The 21,608-nt window shown below is 44.0% G+C and overlaps 1 protein-coding gene across 4 annotated transcripts in view; it reads left to right on the top strand.

Annotated features, from left to right (window-relative positions):
* Positions 1-21,608, top strand: part of SEPTIN9 (septin 9) — a 299,259-nt gene that overhangs the window by 139,196 nt on the left and 138,455 nt on the right. Inside the window, exon 1 of one of the 4 annotated variants that reach the window (XM_081319517.1) lies at positions 16,354-16,774. The exons of the other annotated variants lie outside the window; for them this stretch is intronic. Coding sequence (XP_081175643.1) covers positions 16,720-16,774 — 55 coding nt within the window. The 5' untranslated portion in view covers positions 16,354-16,719. Of the gene's footprint in view, positions 1-16,353; positions 16,775-21,608 lie in introns of those variants that run through there. 4 annotated transcript variants of the gene reach the window in all.

Below are 21,608 nucleotides of genomic sequence, written 5' to 3'. Positions count from 1 at the left end.
ATTATTATTTAATTTCTATACCGCCCTTCTCCCGAAGGAGAAGGGCGGTATAGGGCAAATACAATAAAAATACAGGGCAAATACAATAAAAATACAGTGAACAGGGCAAATACAATAAAAATACAGTGTACAAAAGTTAAGAAAGAATTAAATAATGTAGCCCAATTACAATAAAAATTAATACTATTAATATTAAAATACCCCAGACCCATCAGACCAGGCCGGCTTGTTCAAATAAGTATGTTTTTAGGTCACGGCGGAAGGAGCGAAGGTCGGGAGCCATCCGGAGCTCAACCGGTAAACCCCTAATAAGCAGGCATATACATAGAATGAAGGCTACTGCTAAGCTTGTAAGCCGCCCTGAGTCTTCGGAGAAGGGCGGTGTGTTATATATGTAAACAATCCTTTAATAGATATGTATATATGTTAACAGTTCAAATAAGACGGCAGCAGCAAAGTGTATAAACTAAAAGCCTCCTGACAGAAAAACACACGGGAACTTTGACAGCTGTCAAAGTTCCCCGCACAGCGCAGGCGCCACCACTGACAGCTCGCGGCTGTCAAACTCCGGACTACGAGGAAGCCTGAGCTGTCAAAGCGTCCACCGCACAGCGCAGGCGCGACCACTGACAGCTCGCGGCTGTCAAAACACCAAGCCACGCGGAAGCCGGAGCTGTCAACAGAAGACGACGCGGATTGGTCCCTGCCTGACACGGCGCCAAATTAAACACCGCTGATTGGTCCTCGCGACCAGCTGCCGGCTATAAAAGCCGGACAAGTTATTCTATGTTTGCCTTGCTCTTAATAAACCTGTTGTTACTAGCCTGTCGTCCCGAGTGGTCCTTCGGCTACTTCACTGGCGACGAGGATGGGATCGCTCCGGAGCTGAAGTCACGGCCGAGGAAGGAAGTTCCCGGCAAGAGCTGTCACGGAAGTTTTAACTTCCATCGGAGCAACCCAGGACCGGACGACATGGCAAACTTCGGCCGTGTGAGGGAGTTTGATACCCGCCATCCCGAGAGATGGCAATCACACCTCGGCCAAGTCGAGGGATTCCTCCTCGTCAGTAAAATCACTGACGACCGAGCAAAGGCCGCGGCTCTGCTGTACATCAGCGGGCCCCCGGTGTACGATGCAGCCGTCGGGTTGTTCAGCCCAGTGCCCATCACTGAAGTCTCCTACGCGGACTTGGTGGACCAGCTGAACAAGTACTACATGCCGGCTCGATCAGAACTGTACTGGCGGGTGCAATTCGCACAAAAGAAACAACGGCAGGACGAGCCCGCCAACGAGTTCATCGCCGGGGTCAGACACGCCGCAAGGAACTGCTGCTTCCCCGACCTGGAAGACCGCATCAGAGACCAGGTGGTGATCGGTCTGAGGGATGAGAAGCTACAGAAGAAACTGACGTCCAAACCCGACATGAACCTGGCTGAGCTGACCAGGGAGATCATGGCATACGAACACAGCCACAAGAAGAAGCCGACTAACACGACCCCAGAGACCCCCGCGACCGTCTACCAGGAAAGCGCAGCCTTCAGCGACAGCGGAGAGTCGGTAGATTTCACCGATGGAGAAGCCCTACAGCGCAGAATGGAGCACCGGCAGCCGAGAAGGAGCAAAACGTCGGACCGCCGGGGGTCCAGGAACCCTCCACCGCCACCACCGCGTTACGAGCAACGAGCCGCCTGTGCCAGCTGCGGGGGCAACCATGCCCGAGGAAGCTGCCGTTTTAGGAACGCGAAATGTCACAATTGCGGGAAGACTGGCCACATCAAGCCGGTGTGCCGCAGCAAGGGCCGGGACAACATCAATGAGGTGGAGGCAACCCCCCCAGGTAGGCCGGCTGCCCAGGCCAGCAGAGAACCCCACCCAGGCCCCCTGGTAGAGACAATTGACAGGGTAAACAGCATAAGCTCCAAGGTTAAGATCTGGGTCAGAATTCAGGGGGTGCCCTGCCATATGGAAGTAGATTCAGGGTCAGCAGTCTCCTTAATTTCGCTGACAACCTATCGGGAGATCTGTCAGAAAGGCCGAGGGCAAATTCCCCTGAAACAAACTCAGGTACACCTAGCTGACTTCCAGAAAACCCCCATTCCGTTGGAAGGGAAAGCTAAGGTCGTAGTGCAGTACAAGGGGTTCAAGGGTCCCCTGGAGGTTTTAGTTACACCAGGGAACCGTACCAACTTGATAGGACTAAACTGGTTCAGCCCACTAGGCATCGCCTTAACGGGGGTTAACACCATTCAAACACCCAGCCTAGAAGCCGTTTGCGATAAGTACGCCGACGTTTTCGATGGCACTTTAGGGAAATATACGGGTCCCCCCATCTCCTTACAGCTAAACCCTGCAATCCAACCAATTAGGATAAGAGCCAGGAGGGTACCGTTTGCCCTTAAAGAAAAAATCGAAAACGAACTGGATCGCCTCGTAGGACTAGGGGTGCTTGAGCCAACAGAAGGGGGAACCTGGGAGACCCCTATTGTCACCCCAATCAAACCTAATGGTGAAGTGAGAGTGTGCGCTGATTATAAGGCGACAGTCAACCTAGCCCTCAGCCCCCATGCCTACCCGGTGCCAGCAGTAAGGGACGTATTCGCTTCCATCCGCTCTGGCGCCCTTTTCGCCAAGCTCGATCTCACACAGGCGTATTTGCAACTGCCTGTCACTGAGGACACTGCGGAGGCCCAGACTATTGTCACCCACCGCGGTGCCTTTAAAGTAAAGAGGCTCCAATTTGGCATATCGGCGGCCCCGGGTATATTTCAGGGTATCATGGAGAAGACCCTGAAAGGAATACCCGGGGTCTGCCCCTATTTCGACAATGTTCTCATCGCCGGAGAAAACGAAGCGAACTTAGCTGACAGGCTGTCAGCTGTGCTGAGCCGGCTCAGAGAAGCCGGCCTCAAACTTAAGCGGGAAAAGTGCTCTATTGGAGTCACATCCACGGAATTCCTAGGGTACAAAATAGATAGCCAGGGCATTCACCCCACCTCAGAAAAACTTCAGGCTATTCAGACCGCACCCAGCCCTAGGAATAAACAAGAGCTCCAATCCTTTTTAGGACTGTTAAACTTTTACCACGCCTTCATCCCCCATAAAGCCACTATTGCGGAGCCTCTGCATAGACTCCTAGACAAGGGTACAACTTGGTCCTGGACCAAAGAACATGAGAATAGCTTCCAATCGTTAAAAAAGATTATCTGTCACAGTTCAACTATCACCCTTTTCAGAGAGGACACCCCAATATGCATCGCTTGCGATGCCTCTCCCTATGGAATCGGGGCGGTCTTAAGTCACATATTCAAGGACGGTACACAAAGACCCATAGCCTTCTATTCACGCACTCTGACCAAAGCTGAAAGAAACTATGCACAAATTGACAGGGAAGCCCTAGCAATAGTAGCAGGGGTCAAAAAATTTCATGATTACCTGTATGGAAGACCATTTACTATATTTACGGATCACAAACCCCTGCTAGGCATATTCACTTGGAACAAAACTACTCCACAAATTCTCTCTCCGAGAATTTTAAGATGGTCAACATTCTTAGCAGCCTATTCCTATCAACTAATACATAAACCAGGTAAAGAATTGGGACATGCTGACTGCCTCAGCAGACTGCCCATACAAACCAGGGACACAGACCCAGCCCCAGCCAGCCAGATTTTAGCAATCTCCCAACTGCCAGAATGCCCCCTGACTGCAAACATCATAGCTAATAATTCTGCCAAAGATAAAATACTTGCCAGAATCCTCAAATGGGCCACAACAGGATGGCCAGCTCAAAATCCACAACCTCAATTCCAACCTTATTATAACAGGAAAAATGAGATCTCAACACATAGAGGATGCCTGTTGTGGGGAAATAGGGTCATCATACCAGAGAAAAACATAGACCAAACATTACAAATCTTACACGAAGGACACCCTGGAATTGTAAAAATGAAGGCGATGGCTAGAAGTTATGTGTGGTGGCCAGGCATAGATAAACAAATAGAAAAGTATGTGGGTGGGTGTTATACCTGTCAAGAGACCAGGAATGAACCACCCCAGGCACCAATCCATAAATGGGAGACTACAAGGAACCCTTGGTCACGTATACATATAGATTTTGCTGGACCCATCCAAGGCCAAAGTTTCTTAATTGTAGTAGACAGCCACTCTAAATGGCTGGAAGTCACACCCCTTAGAAAAACAACGTCCCAGGCCACTATTCAAGCTTTACGAAAAATATTCGCTACACACGGCCTACCTGACACCATGGTTTCTGACAACGGACCTCAATTCACCTCTCGTGAATTTCAGATCTTCGCTATGGAGAATTGTATTAGGCTGGTCACGTCGGCGCCGTTCCACCCATCGTCGAACGGAATGGCTGAAATTATGGTACGATCCACAAAAGAAGCGTTAAAAAAATTCGTTAAAGGAAACTGGCAGAGGCGCCTCAGCCAGTTCCTCTTAGCACAACACACAACACCATGCTCTACGACCGGCAAATCACCGGCGGAATTAAGATGGGGGAGAAGGCTAATAACACGTCTGGACAGACTGCACCCCGACACATATCCAGAAGAAAAACAGCACCCCCACCCCGCCCGCACACTCAACCCAGGTCAATTGATTTGGGCACGATCATACACAGATAAAAACAAGTGGGTCCAAGGGACAGTAATAAAACAAACAGGGCCCATCTCATACCTTATAGCTACACAAGCACAGGGCAACATACGCCGCCATATTGATCAGCTCAGACCCAGACAACCACCACACAATTCTGAGCAACCAACCAATGCCAGCATACAACCCCCACCGGAAATGCTGCCTATCCCAAACCAGGAAGAAGAACACCAAAACGAAGATCCAGGACCAGACCACCCTCCACCCCTTCGCCGCTCAACCAGGAATCGTAGACCACCCACCTACCTAAAAGACTATCAGTGGGCAGGTTCAAACATCCAAGGGGAAGGAAACGCACCAGGGGAGGGGTAAGGGGTGTGTTATATATGTAAACAATCCTTTAATAGATATGTATATATGTTAACAGTTCAAATAAGACGGCAGCAGCAAAGTGTATAAACTAAAAGCCTCCTGACAGAAAAACACGCGGGAACTTTGACAGCTGTCAAAGTTCCCCGCACAGCGCAGGCGCCACCACTGACAGCTCGCGGCTGTCAAACTCCGGACTACGAGGAAGCCTGAGCTGTCAAAGCGTCCACCGCACAGCGCAGGCGCGACCACTGACAGCTCGCGGCTGTCAAAACACCAAGCCACGCGGAAGCCGGAGCTGTCAACAGAAGACGACGCGGATTGGTCCCTGCCTGACACGGCGCCAAATTAAACACCGCTGATTGGTCCTCGCGACCAGCTGCCGGCTATAAAAGCCGGACAAGTTATTCTATGTTTGCCTTGCTCTTAATAAACCTGTTGTTACTAGCCTGTCGTCCCGAGTGGTCCTTCGGCTACTTCAGGCAGGATATAAATGGAATTAAAATAAAAAAAATAAAAAATAAACGGTTCCAAAGGTCTGGCGCGCCCACAGAGAACGCCCTCCCCCTGGGGGCCGTCAGTCGACACTCCCTGACCCACGGCACCCTAAGGATGGCACTCTAGTGCAGTGTTTCTCAACTTAAAAGATGTGTGGACTTCAACTGCCACAATTGCAAGCCAGCATGGCTGCCTGAGAAAGGCTGGGCATCATAGTCCACGCATCTTAAAGTATCCAAGGTTGGAAATCACTACTCCAGTGTCCCAGTTTTACATGATAGAACTCATGTTTCTTACTGCTTTTCTTCCATACTTGGGCAATCATTCTGTAGGATTGGGTTTCCTTCCCTTGTTGATCCATCTCGTCTTCCCACTGCCATTAATATTATCTCTATAATGGTTCTTTTGCTCTGAGCCTCTATCTTAGTGAACCAGTGAGAGCTGAAGACCTGTTAAAATCAAGGCAAGGGGAGGCTTTTTCTTTGTATCCATGGGAAAAGAGAAGAACAGGCAGGTATTGGAAAGAGGACAGGGGAAAGGGGAATCACGGAGCCTGAAGAAACTGGAGAACTTTCTGAACTCTGAGCTTTGATAGAAAAAGCTACCATTCTGAATTTTGATCCCTGTCTTGCTCACCAGGTGAGCTACACCATCTAGAATCTTATTATATGTCAGCAATCAAAGGTGTGTGTCCAACGTCATCTTCCACCACATATAGATAACTGTTTTGGTACCATTGGACACATCGGAAATTTTGGAAGTTCTTATTTAATCTATTTATACATTGTATAAATGGCGAGTCTGGGCTGCTAAAACAAGTTTAAAGCCAAACATAATATGCTGTAAATGTTCTTTGTTCTGGGAAGCCAAAACATCATCCGAACATACTGGGATACCACTTTTGCCTGCCTAGGCTGCTCTGGGTTATCCCAATTACTTGACTTTTCTCTGGCCAGTTGGGCACCTAGGAGCCACATGCCATTTTTATATTCTAAGAATACCAAGAGCCCCAGAAGTGCTCATGTAGGTAAAATAATACTTGACATTTTGGGGTTTTTTTTTTAGGACAGAGGTTTCCCTTCTGTATTTGCTGTATTTGTCAATCAAAGTGTCTATGTGTATATTGATGGCCATGGCATCCACATAAAGGTGTAACCCTACCTTGAAGAATCCAAAACATTTTGCCTCTATATCAGAGGAGGCAAGCAGCAAGAACATAAACCACTTTTTATGGAAAGCAAGCTTTTCCTCTCCAGCTCCCCCTTCTCCAGAGATAAAAGAAATTTCCAAGTCTCTAATACTGAGAATGAGAAATTGTCACACTGCAGGATCTTGACTCATATTTTTTTCCAAATAAACTGGCTTTCATCTGCTCTTCTTTCTGCTTTCTACCATGTTGACACCAACCTGGTGGGAATTAAAAAAGAATTAGGATGGTGTGAATATGGTAGACAGAGGAAATTTAAAATCAGAATGAAATTTCCCTGGTATGTTCAAGCAGAGGCTGCACAACTATCTAAAAGAATACTTTAATTTGAATTTTATTGAAGAGGGAGAGGGTTGGACTTGATATCCTAAATGGTTTATTTTGATTCTATGGTTCCCATGAATCAAGACCTTGCTTTTGCACATGCTCTCTCTTTCTCTTGCACTCTCTCTCTCTCTCTCTCTCTCTCTCTCTCTCTCTCTCTCTCTCTCTCTCTCTCTCTCTCTCTCTCTCTCTCTCTCTCTCTCTCTCTCTCTCTCTCTCTTACAGTATTTGAAACTTTGGAATAAGAGTTGGCTGAATCTTACATAAATGTAGAAAAGCTCAGGGGGCAGAAAACCAGCATGCTCCATGCTTGTTAAAATGACTAGGGAATGAGCAATGAATGTAAAGTATTTAGGTCAGCTTTTATCACTGCAAGCTAATTCTTTGCCTACCATATTCTGTTATTATGGTGTCTATTTAATCCGTAGACTGGCACCAGGCTGTGGTATGCCAAAACCCGGGCCATGCAAACAAGCAAAGCATCATCCGCAGGATGCAGGCAGCATGTAAAACCACTTCCCCTCCGGTCCAGGAAAGAGCCTCTCTCCACAGAACCGATCCCTGGTGCCCAAAAGGTTGGGGGGCCACTGCATTAGAAGACACTTGCTCTTCCCATTGCTCTTAGTCTGTTCTAGATTATTACAATATACTTGTTTATTTCTATTTCTATTGATCTTTACTTAAACCTAATATACAAGCCTTCACCTCTCAGAAATTCCAGAAATCAGAGATGTACCTGTGTCAAAAATCAAATGCAGGAATCAAGGTAGGAAAAGAAATGCTGAACTACAACTCCCAGAAGACCCAGCCAGCATGGTATTTAGTAACATCGGGAGAGCCATAGGTTTTCCATTCCTATATAACCTCCTTACATACTCAGGAAATATCAGCAGGAATCCATCTGAGGATCCCAAACAATGAAAGAATCTGTTTTATTTCCCCTTGCATAAAATCTAAATAAATTTAATTGCTTTCACTTTGTTTTGCTGCAACACACAGAATACAGTATATTCTGGGAACAATTCCATGGAAATTAAAAATCTATCCTATGCTCTAGACCAGACATGTCAAACACAAGGCCCGGGGGCTGGATCCGGCCCACGAAGTGGTTTCATGCGGCCCGCGAAGCCATCCTGGAAACAGTGAGGGAACGGCCCCCACTGCCTTGGCCCTGGCCCAGAGACCCTCCTTCTGCCAGAGACCCTCAGATCTGTCCCACTCCTGCCCAGGGCCCCATAGGCACCCTTGATGCGAACGATGTAGAGCTGGCCACACCCACCCAGTAGGCCATAAGTACTCTAGCCACGCCCACCCAGGCCACGCCTACCCAGGCCACGCCCACCCGGCCCCCTGAGGGCAACCGCAATGCTGATGTGGCCCTCAATGAAATTGAGTTTGACACCCCTGCTCTAGACTTAAATGGCAAAAAAAGGCAAAAACCCCTGAATAAATCAGTCTCGGTGGAATGTTTTCTAAAGGTGGGGAAATGATTGGAGAAATTTTGAACCATACAGACACTAGGTGAAAAATAGAAGGTAATTGTTATCTGTTGTGTGAAATGATTGTTGAAAGCTATAAAAGTGGTTGTGCAAAAGAGTATTGCCTCCAAATGCATTGCTATATGGGAATGAGAAATGGGTATATCAGGAGAAATATAAAAGTTAAGCTGAACGCAGCGTAGGTACCTGATACTTAAGAATTCTGCCATGTCATTTTTTTTAATTTATTTATGGTTATTTATCTTTGGTCATTTTATAGATAAAATATCACTGGACAGTAAGTTTTTGTTGTAATTATATTCTGGTTTATGTTTATATATATGTCACTGTGCACTGAAGAATCATGAGGAATCACCAGGTTTGATCATCATTATCAAACCACCAAAATTTGATAATGATGTAATTGACCTTCACAAGATGATTGTGTGTTCAATAACATTGTATATTAAGGCTCTTGCATATTTAAACCTTGGTAATTACTCATTGAGAAATTCAGATTAATTGCTGCATCTTGGGAAGTGCAAAAATCTTTAGATTTATAAACTGTGTGCTTGTCAAAATCATGACCTCCATCACTCACTCTTTTCCTTACGAAATGAGCCAAGATTGGACTATGAAATAAAGTCACCAAAGAGGCAGTGACAAGTACTAGAATTGCCCTCACAGACATTTGCTTTGTTTGTGTTGAATGACATAATCATGAAGTTGAATCATGTTGGCTCTGAGATTAATTATTGTTTCCAGGAAGAAAACTCAATTAAATAGCAGCTGTGCTGATCTTTTTTCTTTCCCACAAAGAAAAGGAGACAGATGTTATCTAAGGTATTATATACCTGTCCAAATCTGGGGTTGGGAAATTTGTGACTCTCCTAATTTGCTTGAACGCAAATTCCCAGGAGCTCTGACCTAGCATGGTCAATGGTATAGGAGGTTGGGAGTTATGGTCCATCAACATCTGGAGATGGCCTCATTGCTTGTCTTATAAATATTTCTCTATTGTTTGCTAATACTCTATTAAATATAAACTGTTGGAAACAAGATGATAGTTAACAATCTTTCCCTCATATGAACTCATCAAAAATACATTTCCAATATATCATCTCGAATGCAAAGCTTTTGCTCTAAAAGTCCCTTCTCGTCCTCTCTCTTTTTTCTTAAAAAAAGCTGGGCTCCAAAAGGTTAAGGATTTTTCTATTTTGTTCCCTTTCTGATGGCTTGCAAGCAAAAGTGTCATTTTCACAAATGAACATATAGAGAAACTATAAGCTTAATTTCCTTTTAATCTTGCCAGTTCTTCCCTTTCAATTAGGAAATTTCCAGGATGCTGTAATGTACTTTTTTTTTTGTAACTGTGGAAGTTGATCTCGCAAAACAATAAAAGACACAGGATTTGACCAAAATTACATATTTATGAGTTCCAAATAGCTGTGTCTCTTTTATAGAGATCAGATGTGTTATTACATCATCCCACTCATGTGGCTTAGTGGCAGAGCACATGCTTTCCAAGAAGCTCCTACGTCCAATCCCGGCAACTTGAGGTAGCATTTGAAAGGCTTGGAAGGGATTTTGGAAATCATACAGTCCAACTTCTTCAAATCTATTCTTATAGCATCCTTGACAGATGGCAATCTGGTGTTTGTTTAAATACCCCCAGCAAAAGAAAGTCTAGAAGTAGTAGCATCTTTGGATAGTAAACACTTTGGTTTAACCGTGGCACCTTGGCCCAAACAAGATCTTTTTCATGCTTTTTGCAGCCTCAGTCCCGGAGAACTAAGAACAGCACTAATCAATGTAAAGGAAATGGTGTTTCACATAGTCTGGCCCTTTTATAAGGAGAAAGCAGGTGGAAAAGATAGAGGTGGATCTTTTGCCTCAAGACATCCAGAAAGTGCATGTCTCATGATCTTCTGGAGATATCCAGAAAATGTATGTCTCAGCAATTGGAAGCTCTTAGTGCTTGGCAGCTAGAGATCTGGGAAAGATCTGGAAAGGAGCAGGCAGTTTGTGTTCTTGCTACCCGAAGAGACAGAAGCTATGAACAATAACTGTCTACCTAGAAAAAAAAATGATGACCAAAGACAATAAAGCAGTGAGGAGTGGAAACTGGGTGGAAACCTGTGTCATTTTCAGAGCAAAGAAAAGAAATGCATTCTGCCTTGATTTATGGGCTTCCCTGACCCAAAATGACTTCCAGCTCTACCTACCTTCAGAAAATGCATTCATAAAGGTAATGAGGTTTTCAGCAACAATGGGCAGAACAAGACTTCAGAGAACTAGAATCCTTGGCTGGAAAGCAAGATACATTTTGTCTAGTGGGATAAATATTGTGAAAGAATATTTTCACAGCCTAGTTTTAAAGTCTTAGTATTTGAAAGCCCAAAGTACTGTCCTAAGAGAAAATGATTTGCTAAGGAAAAGTAAGTCATGCCCATCAATTTGAAGGACTCTAATGGTCTCAGCCCATCCAACCAAATCTTGCAGGATAAGAATGCTCTGGATTTGTCCTCTGAAATAATCTGATTTGAGAGGACTCAAAAGATGTATCTTCTCCTGGGGTACCATATCATAAGGTACCATACTTTTGTTGGAAACAGCCTTCCCTCTGAGATCTGGATTTCCCTGACTCTATTGGCCTTCTGTTAGGCTTTCCTTCAGATGTTAGGGCCAGGGTATAACTGAAGCCCAACATCTGTATTGTGAATTATTTGTGTGGTGCCCTGATTATGATATGATTATTTTCAATTTATTTTTATATTGGCTTTAAGAAAATATTTTTTGTATTGATTGTTAGCTGCTCATGGTAACTGGTTTAAAATGGATGGTTAGGTAAATTATTAAAATAGATAAATAAGTAAACTGTCAACAAAAGTGCATATAGTCAAGGCTATGGTCTTCCCAGTTGCAATGTATGGCAGTGAAAGTTGGACCATAAGAAAGGCTGAGCGCCAAAGAATTGAAGCCTTTGAACTATGGTGCTGGAGAAGACTCCTGCGAGTCCCTCGGACTGCAAGGCGATCAAACCGGTCAGTCCTAGAGGAGATCAACCCTGACTGCTCTTTAGAAGGCCAGATCCTGAAGCTAAAACTCAAATACTTTGGCCACCTAATGAGAAGGAAGGACTCACTGGAGAAGAGCCTAATGCTGGGAAAGGTTGAGGGCAAGAGAAGAAGGGGACGACAGAGAATGAGGTGGCTGGATGGAGTCACTGAAGCAGTAGGTGTGAGCTTAAATGGACTACAGAAGATGGTAGAGGACAGGAAGGCTTGGAGGAATGTTGTCCATAGGGTTGCGATGGGTCGGACACGGCTTCGCAGCTAACAACAACAACAACAAAAGTAAACTTCTCCATACTGTTCTTGCCTCCCCAAATCACTTTTCCATTATCTTCTCCCTTTCAGGACGGGGGGGGGGGAGTAGAGTAAGGCTTTAAGTTAATCTGTTCTCCTTTACATCAGCGGTCTCCAAACCTGGCAACTTTCAGACTTGTGGACTTCAACTCCCAGAATTCCACAGCTAGTTGAAGTCCACAAGTCATAAAGTTGCGAAGTTTGGAGACTTTTGCTTTAGATCAAGCTGAACAACCTGTGACCCAACTGCCATATGCAGCCCAGCAGCTTTTTACCTGTGTGTGTGTTGGGGGGGGGGTGTTCCTTCCCACTTCCTTTGACCAGGCTGTTGAATTTTATCTGCACAGTCACCAAAATCAGATAGTGTGGTTTCCTGTCTTTTGTGCAAATGCTAAAAGAAGCTTTAGCATTTGATTTTAGAAATTAGTTCAAGCAAAAAAAAAGGGAGGGAGGGAGGGGTAGAATCTGTGTCCCTTATCTGTGTATGATACGCTGCACCCCCTTTGCACTATCACCCCTTTGCATTGTCATCCCCTTTCACCCTGTGATTTGGCTTTCTTGAAAATGTCATGTCAGAGTCACCCCAAAGAGTCCTCATTTCTATGCCATGACTATCATGCTGTTCCACAGTATGTGGTTGTGGACTAGTTCTGCATGGCAGCATTACAATACAGTATAGATTACACATTATGGATAAATCAGCAAGGAAGGAAACAACATGTTCTTGAAATAAACAGGGCTGCTTGCCTTCCCCCACACACCCCACATAGGCACTTAAAGGCATGGGCCTTTTTTTAACTATTATTTTGAAGGAAAAAGTGTTCTGAGGGTCTTAAGCTGGCATATGTTTTCACAGTGTGTGGTCTGGAATCCTCCATCAATTTTGTATTGATAATTCTGTCTATTCATCCAACTTTACCTGGTCTCTTTCTCCTTGAAGATGCAGAACAGCAGGGAGTTGGATTATGTCTATAAAGTAGCACAAGGTCACAATACAAATTAGGATTTCCTTTCTTTCTTTTTTTACAAAATAATAAGCAGGGTTTTTTTTTTAAAAAAGGAGGAGGAGCGCCAATAACGTACGAATCTTATCCCACAATTTCTCTTCGGATTGCAACTGAAATGCAGACTTGTTTATTAATTTCATGGGTCTTTAAAATTTAAGCAAAATGAGTAATTAAAAATGTGTATTAGTAGAGAAGTGACAGTGGCAACACACTGGTCCAATAGGTCAGTATTACAGGTAGTCCTTGACTTACGACCACGATTGGAACCAGAACTTCCAGTGCTAAGTGATACAGTTGTCAAGTGAATCACATCTGATTTTGCAATCTTTTTTGCTATGGTTATTAAGTGAATCATGCAGTCATTAAGCAAACAATGCCACAGTGAACCCATTTTTTCCATTGACTTTGCCTGTCAGAAGCTGGCTGGGGAGATCACAAATAGCAATTATGTGATTGCAATGTAAATCACCTAAATATAATCCCAAGCACCCACATTTTGATCTGTGACCATAGGAGAGTTAAGTGTGAGAACCGCTTTTCAGAACCATCATAACTTTGAACAGTTGCTAAATAAATGTTCATAAATCAAGGACTATTATACATTTTTAAATTGTGGGCTGGGACAGAGTTTAAGAACACAAAAAATGTAGGACTATCTTCTGAAATAAAACTCAGCAGCCAAACTAATGAGCCATTACCCAGTCATCTAACCTACCATTGCCACTATGTTGATCTGTGAGTCCTCTGATCCCTACTTGCCATGTTGACATGGGGATGGTGGAATTGTAATCCACATTTTGTGGGCATTAAGCAGGTGGTAGTGGGGGGGCTATATAATATCTTAGTCTAAATTAATATCTAAGTAGTTTACCTTCAGATTCTTTCTTCCATTCCATCCATTCTTTTGGAAAAGCATACAGACTGAAAAGGGGTTGTGTGGCTTCTCTTTAGCACTGCAGGAGAAAGAAATACAGGGTTCCTTTCTGCCCCAGCACTGAGGTAGCAGTGGGCATTTGCCAACTAGTAGGTATCTCTGCATCATCTCCAGTTGATTCACTGGGGTGATAAAGGGATGCTAATCACAGCAATTCTTTAGAAATGATGTTAGTTTTGCACTCAGAGTAATGCTGCTAGTTAGAAATCTACTGTGGCTTAACACTAATTTTGTTCTGAAATACACCGCAGGGTACATTGGAGAGAAACCTAGCTGTTACCTGTTTTCAGATGGTCACATACTGTTAATATAAATGGGGACTATGTGTTTCACAAACACTGACCGCAAACAGAGCTGGATGGCAAGAAGCTATTCAGAATGCTGCAGTTAAGCTTTGAAACAGCTTGAAACATTCTAGCCAGGCCAAGTTCCCTTATTGCTCTTTTTGATCTTATAAAGTATGGCAGACACATTTTTTCCTACCTTAGATTAAACAGTATCCTGCTGAGGGCACTATTCTGATAGCTTTTCTTTAAAAAAAATAAAACAATTTTGCCTCATCTAAAATTTCCTCTATGTCATGCTGTTAATAAAAACAGACCTTAAACATGGAAAAGTTTCAGCAGTGCAGGAAAGATTGTGTCACTATAGAGAGCTCAGACACACATTCAGGTAACATTAATATGTAAGTTAAAAATAATGAACAGATGTTCTTAGTATGTTGGAAACATGTGTAAGCATGTAACAGAAACTCATTGCCCTGTCAGTATAAGCTGCCCCAGGCTTGCTAGAGGGCATGACAAAAAGCCACCTAAATATCTTTTTAAATTCTGTAACTATTTATTTAAAATATTTTATCCTATTTTTTCTATTTAAAAGAACATTCACAGTGGTGCTTTAAACGCAGAGATTTAACTTCCTTTTATGTATTTACTACGTTCATAGACACATTTCCTCCAGGGAGCTCAAGGCAATGTACCATCATCTTTGAAACAGGCTAGGATAAGAGAAAGTGTCATCCTGCAGATTTAATGGCTGAAGGCAGATTTGCAGCTGAATTTCCCCAGCTGTAGTCCAGTCACTCTAAACACTTAAAAAGGTTTGTCTTTTATTAGCATCTTATATTTATACAACATCCTTTTAAAATTGTTCAGAAATAGGTTACTACTTTTACTGCTCTTTTCATCAATTGATAACCGCGGTGACAAAAAATAATTTAATTTTCTTAAACATGAAAGCAAAAATAGCAAGCTGATGGTTGAAGATGGGTGGGGGGGGTAGTTGAGCTTAGGGTATGAAAGAGGAATAAAGCTACATGTACTTCTGTGCTATTGTCAGGAAAAAAGCATGGATGTGTCTCTGAAGTCACCAGGAGCTAAGCTTGATCAACAGCAATTGTCCCTTTACAGTAGGAAGCAAAGATCTTTTGTGTAAAATAAAAAGATGCCCAGGAAATGCATTAGGCAGAAAAAGAATAAGAACAGAATGGCTATGGCATAAAGCAGTTTTCCCACTACTGTTACCCTACAGATGTGTTGGACTACAGCCTTCCCTTTCAGTGGCCAGGGATCTTATTTCAACACATGTGGGAGGGTCACCCAATTGGAGTGGTGTAAAGCTCTATTTATCTAATTTATTTCTATTGTTTTATCTAACAAAAGTAACTCATTTCCTGGATCCTTACTTCTTATAATTCCTGGGGGGTAGCCAGTCTGTCTGGAAAGTGTAGCTCAATGCCCCTGAAGGGCACCACACTGGTGGGTTGGGGGTGGGGAGGGAGGGATGATAGAGAGACTGTTACAGTCACCCCTAATTATTAGCCCAGTTGTCTTTCTCTAGTATTGGCCTGAAGGTCCTTTAAATTATCCCTTGTCCAGCCTTTAAAGTAAAACTTAAGTTTTTCTTTTCTTTTTCTTTTTTTACTCTTCTTTGCTTTTCCAGACTTTCTAGTTCAACCTCTCTCCCAGGATTGTTTTAATGTTAACAATGGATTGCTTGCACCCGATAATGCTACTTTGATTTTCTTGAAGGCAGCATGAGATGAAAAGAAGACGGACGGTTTGCTTAAGCAACAAAACAGCGCTGGTCTGTTGGTGGGCCGGGTGTCGAATTTGGTCCTGGGGCTAAGGCGAAGATTAGTTGTAAATATTCCCTTCTGCTAAAAACACGTTGTCTGAACTTCTCAGCTGCACAATAGGTGTCAAATTTACCTGTAGAGAAAGGAAAGAATGGGTTTTAAGAGTACTGTACTGTAATAAAAATACATTTCCCCCCCCCCCAACGTACAATTTCTCTGCTGAGTTTGTAGGCATAGCGTATATTCACGTCAATGGAGGAAGCTATAGTAGTCTGCGTATTCTCAGAAACTCGTTTTCCAGGCTGCCGCAGCACGGGCGGTTGGAGTGACCCGATTTGTCCCTTGGTGCCAGAGGCTCTTTGGAGGCTGGACGACAGTCCCCTCCCCCGGGCTGCTTGTTTTTACCGACCGGACTGACTGGCAAAGCTCAGGACCGAGTGAGCTCTTTCCCTCCCTCCGGACCAAAGACCCAAGCCGCCTTCTCGCCAAGCCTCTGGTCGGCGTTGCCCTGCTCCGGATCGGCTTGACAGACGTGCGCCGCAGCCTGTGCGCAAGCGGGTCTGCCAAGTGCGGAGGGGCGGGGAGGGCCGCGGAGGGCCGCGGCTCCCCTTCCTTCCTCCATTCATTCGGCTCTCTTCAGCGGGACGGAGCCACGGGGCGGAGGGAGGGGGGGGCTCTTGCCTGCGAGCGCCTGGCGGCCGACTCTCGACCTCCCCTCTCGCTGTTCGGGGGCCTTCCGAGGGCGCCCTGCCCTCCGTCCGCGCTCCGGCCTTGCCGAGAAGCTCGGGTGAGGAGCGGGCGACATTTCCAAGCGCACAGCGACGGCTGAGCGAGGCAATGTCCGATCCGGCGGTCAACGCGCACCTGGAAGGGATCATCTCCGACTTCGAGGGTAAGTAGATCGCGAAGGCAGGGAGGGAGAGCGAAGAGGAGGCAGCGGGATGGAGCCCAGATCCCCCTCCCGCGGCTACTAAGGCTCCGTTTTCCGCTCGTTTCCGCGGGTGTTTCCATACCCGAGACAGCATCCCCCCCCCCTCACTCGCCTTAGCTATAAGCCAGCGGGAAACAGCCGGAGCAGAAGCTGATGTTATTCGTGGGACGGTGGGGTCGGATCGCGGAGCCGATCCCCAGGCGGGATGTGGTCAGCCTATATTGGATTGCGGCAGGAAGGGAACTCTGGTAAAATAGACGTAGATGCGGGCATAAGGCGGGAGTTGCCTGGTTCTATTTTGGCCAAGTTGCGTTTCTTTTTTCAATGGAGTTTTAATTTAAAGGTGTATAAAACCGAGACACATTTTTTTCCACCTCTTTAGAAGAAAGCTTTGGGAATCCCGTTCAGGCAGGCAAGACCTGGAGGCCTGGCGCTAGCTTCCGCTTTTCCAGGGTTGCCGCTGAAAAAAATCGTTCTTTTTTCAGCTGCAAAAAGAAAAAGAAAAAAAAGTCCTGTTTTCTAACTTCATCCATTTGCTATGCCAGCAAACAGCCTGTGCCTGTTATACAGAGAGAGCAAAATGAGGCACCCTTGTTCTGAGATGCTTCTCCACGTATCTCACCTGGTAAATGCCCATTTGGCTTTGAAAGAGTGTGCGTGCTGCGCAGGAACTTCTTGGGAGTGTGACCCTAGTGCCTCTTTCAGGATCTGTGTGAGGATAGGGACCCCCATCCCCCACCTCCAAGCTGTAGCTAAGGCAGTACCTTGTAATTTGTTGTGATCCAGACCAAAATGAGGCTGGAAGGTCCCTTCCCTCTCCCTTCCCATTTGTTTTGCTTGGTGCTAGTTGCCTGCCCACCCATTCTGGAGATTCAAGGCTGGAGATTGTGTGTGAGTGCATGTACTTTTTTCCTGTTCTGTCCAGTGGCTTCTGATTTTCCAAGACAGAGAATCAGGAAGGCCTCTAGAGAGTTTGTGTCTGTCTGTCTTTCTGGGACCTTTGGATGTACTGTTGTTGGATTGTTATCAGAACAGAAAATCTGGTTATGTTCTGGCTTCAATCCAGTGTTCTGCTGCATTATTATGACAGTGGAGCCATGTAAACGTTTCCTTTCTCTTTTTGATACCCAAAGGTTTTTTGTTTTTGTTTTTGTTTTAAATACCTTAAATGTATCCCAGTCCCAGAAATGGCCTCTTTTGTTTACTGTCTGCAGGGAGCCATGTCAGGTCTGCCCAGTACTGTTTTGCACTGTTGCTTTCACACTGTAGTGGTAACTTGAGAATCAGAACTACAGAAGGAAGGGGAGGGGGAAGCGCATCTCCCCCGCCCCTTTGATTGTAAAATCAAAGTACAAATTTCAGGGCCTCCACTGTTCCTGCAGAGGATATGGTATTTGGTATCTTGAAAACCTCAGCTTTGAAAGAGAAGGTTTAAGCCATAGGACTGAATGGAAAAAATAGTGTTGACGCTACCATTTCTGATGCTGCAGTTTTGGGTGCGGCCCTTCACATGATGGTCCAGCATTCAAAACCTTGTCCATTTCCAGTGAATAGAAGCTGAAGTAGCAGATAAGGAGGGAGGCTTTTCCAATGAGATGTTGAAAAACTGATCTTAGTCAAAACAGAGCCTTTTGCTTAATGGCTTATGTAAACCAGGAGCAGGCAACCGGTGATCCTCCAGGCATTGCTAAACTCTACCAGCATCTCTCTATACTAACCTTGGTATCTGAAATGGTTCCAGTTTGGTCTTTGGTAAGCATAGGTTCCCCGTCCGTAATGTAAATAATGTATATAACATCTTTCATTTCCTTGGCCCTTTTGCATGATGATGATGATGTTTTATGCAATATATAACAATATCAATAATGCAGCATATGACTGTGCAGTGGTAATAAAAAGGGAAGAGACACCAATTAAAAGCAGTGTGTAAGCCAAGAGTTAACTAAAGGATTGGAAGTGCCTTTAGTTAATAAAAATATTTGTAGCTAGTATCAAAAGAAGCGCAACAGAGGTGTTAGATGATTGTCTCTAAGGAGGAGACACTGCTAAAAAAGTACGTAAGTCATTCTCTTTTGTAGCTAAAGGCAGCAGGTCCTAGTTACTAACTTTTTAATTGGACTACAAAGCAAATATGAAGTCAGTGAAGTTATTTAGAGTCAGGGTGGTGAGCATGGTTGCAGTGTAAATAAATCTGATCAGACAGGTCAAATTTCCAGCAGATTTCTGCATAGTAATAGCAGTTTTGAGATTACATTTGTACCCGGTTCCATCTATAATAGATTATAGTATATAAGGAATTGGAAAGGTATTTCAACCTGTGGAAATATTTTGGGGGAGGGGTGCATACCAAGATAGGACAGAGAAGCTACCTACTGCAAGCAATTTTCCCTAGATACTACATTTATTGCCTTGATATTTTGCTACTTCCTCTCATTGTTTTTCTTCCAACCCTGCCTTATTGTGAGGTTTAAAAATGGCTTCTATCAGAAATCTGTAGAAGTTATTTTAAAGCCTTGCTGAAATTTGCTGGTGGCTTTAAAAAAAGGGGGGGATTCACTTCATGAGAAGAGAGAGTAGACCTTTTAGTTAGTAGCATTGACTCACCTTTGAAAACAGTTCTATAGGGCAATGAAATTTTAAAATAGCTTCCACTCATGTCAGCTTTTGCATAGCCTTGTTAAAAGTTCAGGGAGATTTTTATTTTTTTTTGAGGAGGAGGATTGACAAACTGAGGGTGGCAGTCTTATTCCTTTCCAGAAATGTTTTTTCCTTGTTAAAAATCTTCTCCCTGTCTGCTATGAGTATTTAAAACCACATGGACTGACATACCGGTAAATGGAAAGGCAGGAAAAACCTCACATTCAAAAAGCTGCTGATTTCTCTTTTCTAGGCCTATAAATGAAATCAAGGTGGATCCAAGGATAAGGACAAAGTCTAGGAATGGGCAGATCTGGGGAACAAGATAAGTGAGCTGTAAGACAGACTTGGCCAACTTGGGCATCATTCAGTTATGCACTTCAATGTTGGAATTCTGAATCTTCATTAGGAGTTAAAACATCTCCCAGAATTTACAGCAAACACAGCCGCACCTAATGGGCTCCAAGATTGGGGATTCTCCATGGGACAGTTTGGACTCACATGCCAGCACTGATACAGGCAAGAGATCTCCGAAATGAATATAATCAGGTCCAAATTTGGACCAGGAAAACACATTCTTTTATGGTATGTTTTTAACCGTGGTATATTAAAGTTATTTATTCCTAAAGCTCATACATTTGGAGTTCATATAGCAACACAGCCAATTTAGAGGGCATGCAATCCATGTTTCTGCATAGTATTTTCTGATTTATTTACCAAAACTAGTACTCCATCAGGGAGTTGGCAGCACTTAGGCGGAGAGCAGTTTTGGTAAAATATATTTGCTTATTGGTTAAGATTATCCATTTATCACCTGAATCTGGTACATAAGGGTCTCCAATCCCCGGTCTGTGGACCAGCCACCAGGCCACACAAACAAGTGAAGCCCCATCCACTGGATGCAGGCAGCAAGTGAAACCACGCCCCCTCTAGTCCGTGGAAAAATCTTTTTCCACAGAACTGGTCCCTGGTGTCCAAAAGGTTGGGGCCCTCTGGCATATAACATTAATCAACAACTTCATCTCAAAATAAAAAAGATTACTCTTTTAATTTCTCTAGTTTTGTAGAATACCAGGGTTTATGTGTAGGATGAAGAGATACAGATGCGTTCAGAAGATTCAAGATGGTATTGTGGCTGAAATGGTTGAAACCTTTCATATTTGCAATACATCTACTAAAGGAATGGGTTTTTCTCATATAACCACTATTTTGACTTTTTAATTCCCTCACAAACATCACTTTCTCAGACAACAGATATGGAAAGTGAAATGCAATAGACATTTCTGACTGGAGATATTTTTGCAAATCAGTCTGTATAAATTAAACCAGCTTAATATTTATATCCAATTATAGTTGCACAATTCAGAAGAGTCTTATCCTGTGGTTGCTTTAAAACTCGCCTCACAACCATCATAGAGAAGAACTTAAAGAAAATGTCATATGCAATTAAAATCTGCCCTTGTACTATTGGAGACCGGAGTTCTTGCATATTGTCAGTTTTACAAGAATATCTCCTCCTTCTTCATAATCTTTAATAACAAAATTCTCAAAATCCTCAATTTTTGTTTATGAATTTTCCAACAGAAATCCATCCCTTTCCGTACATGTTACAAAGTTTTGTTTTATAATTTGTAAAATTTAGTGAAGGCAAATAAGCCAATGCCTGAGTAGATAGTACTCCTAATTTACTTTGCAATGATCAATGACCATAATAAATATCTATCTATCTAGCTATATCTAGATATACCCCCTGGGCCTGTTTGCCACTGGGCTATGTGAATGATGGGCCGGTGCATGCGTGCATGCAGGCACAACTCACCTTGCATGAGTGGTGGGCCAGCACATACGTGCATGCAGGCACAGCTCCACTTTATCAAGCTGTGTGCATGTGTGTGTGTACTGGCTCGCTGCTTGGATGAGTCGAGCTGTGCATATGTGTGCACGTCGGCCCACCTCTCACACAGCCCAGTTCCCCTCTCCCCCCACCCAGCCAGGCTGCCAAGCTGCAAACGTTGGGGACTGCTGATCTACTGTATGTTTATTAAATCTACAACTGATTGGGATTAAGCTCCAAACTGAGGTTTACAAACCAAACATCACATTTAATCAAATTAAACAAAGCACAATGGGTGAATCAGCACGACTGAGAGGTTGTAGC

The sequence above is a fragment of the Vipera berus genome (genome assembly GCF_964194415.1).
Source record: "Vipera berus genome assembly, chromosome: 2".
Classification (NCBI taxonomy): domain Eukaryota; kingdom Metazoa; phylum Chordata; class Lepidosauria; order Squamata; family Viperidae; genus Vipera; species Vipera berus.
The sequence above is the reverse complement of the archived record's forward strand: the minus strand, read 5'-3'. Positions and strand labels throughout refer to the sequence as shown.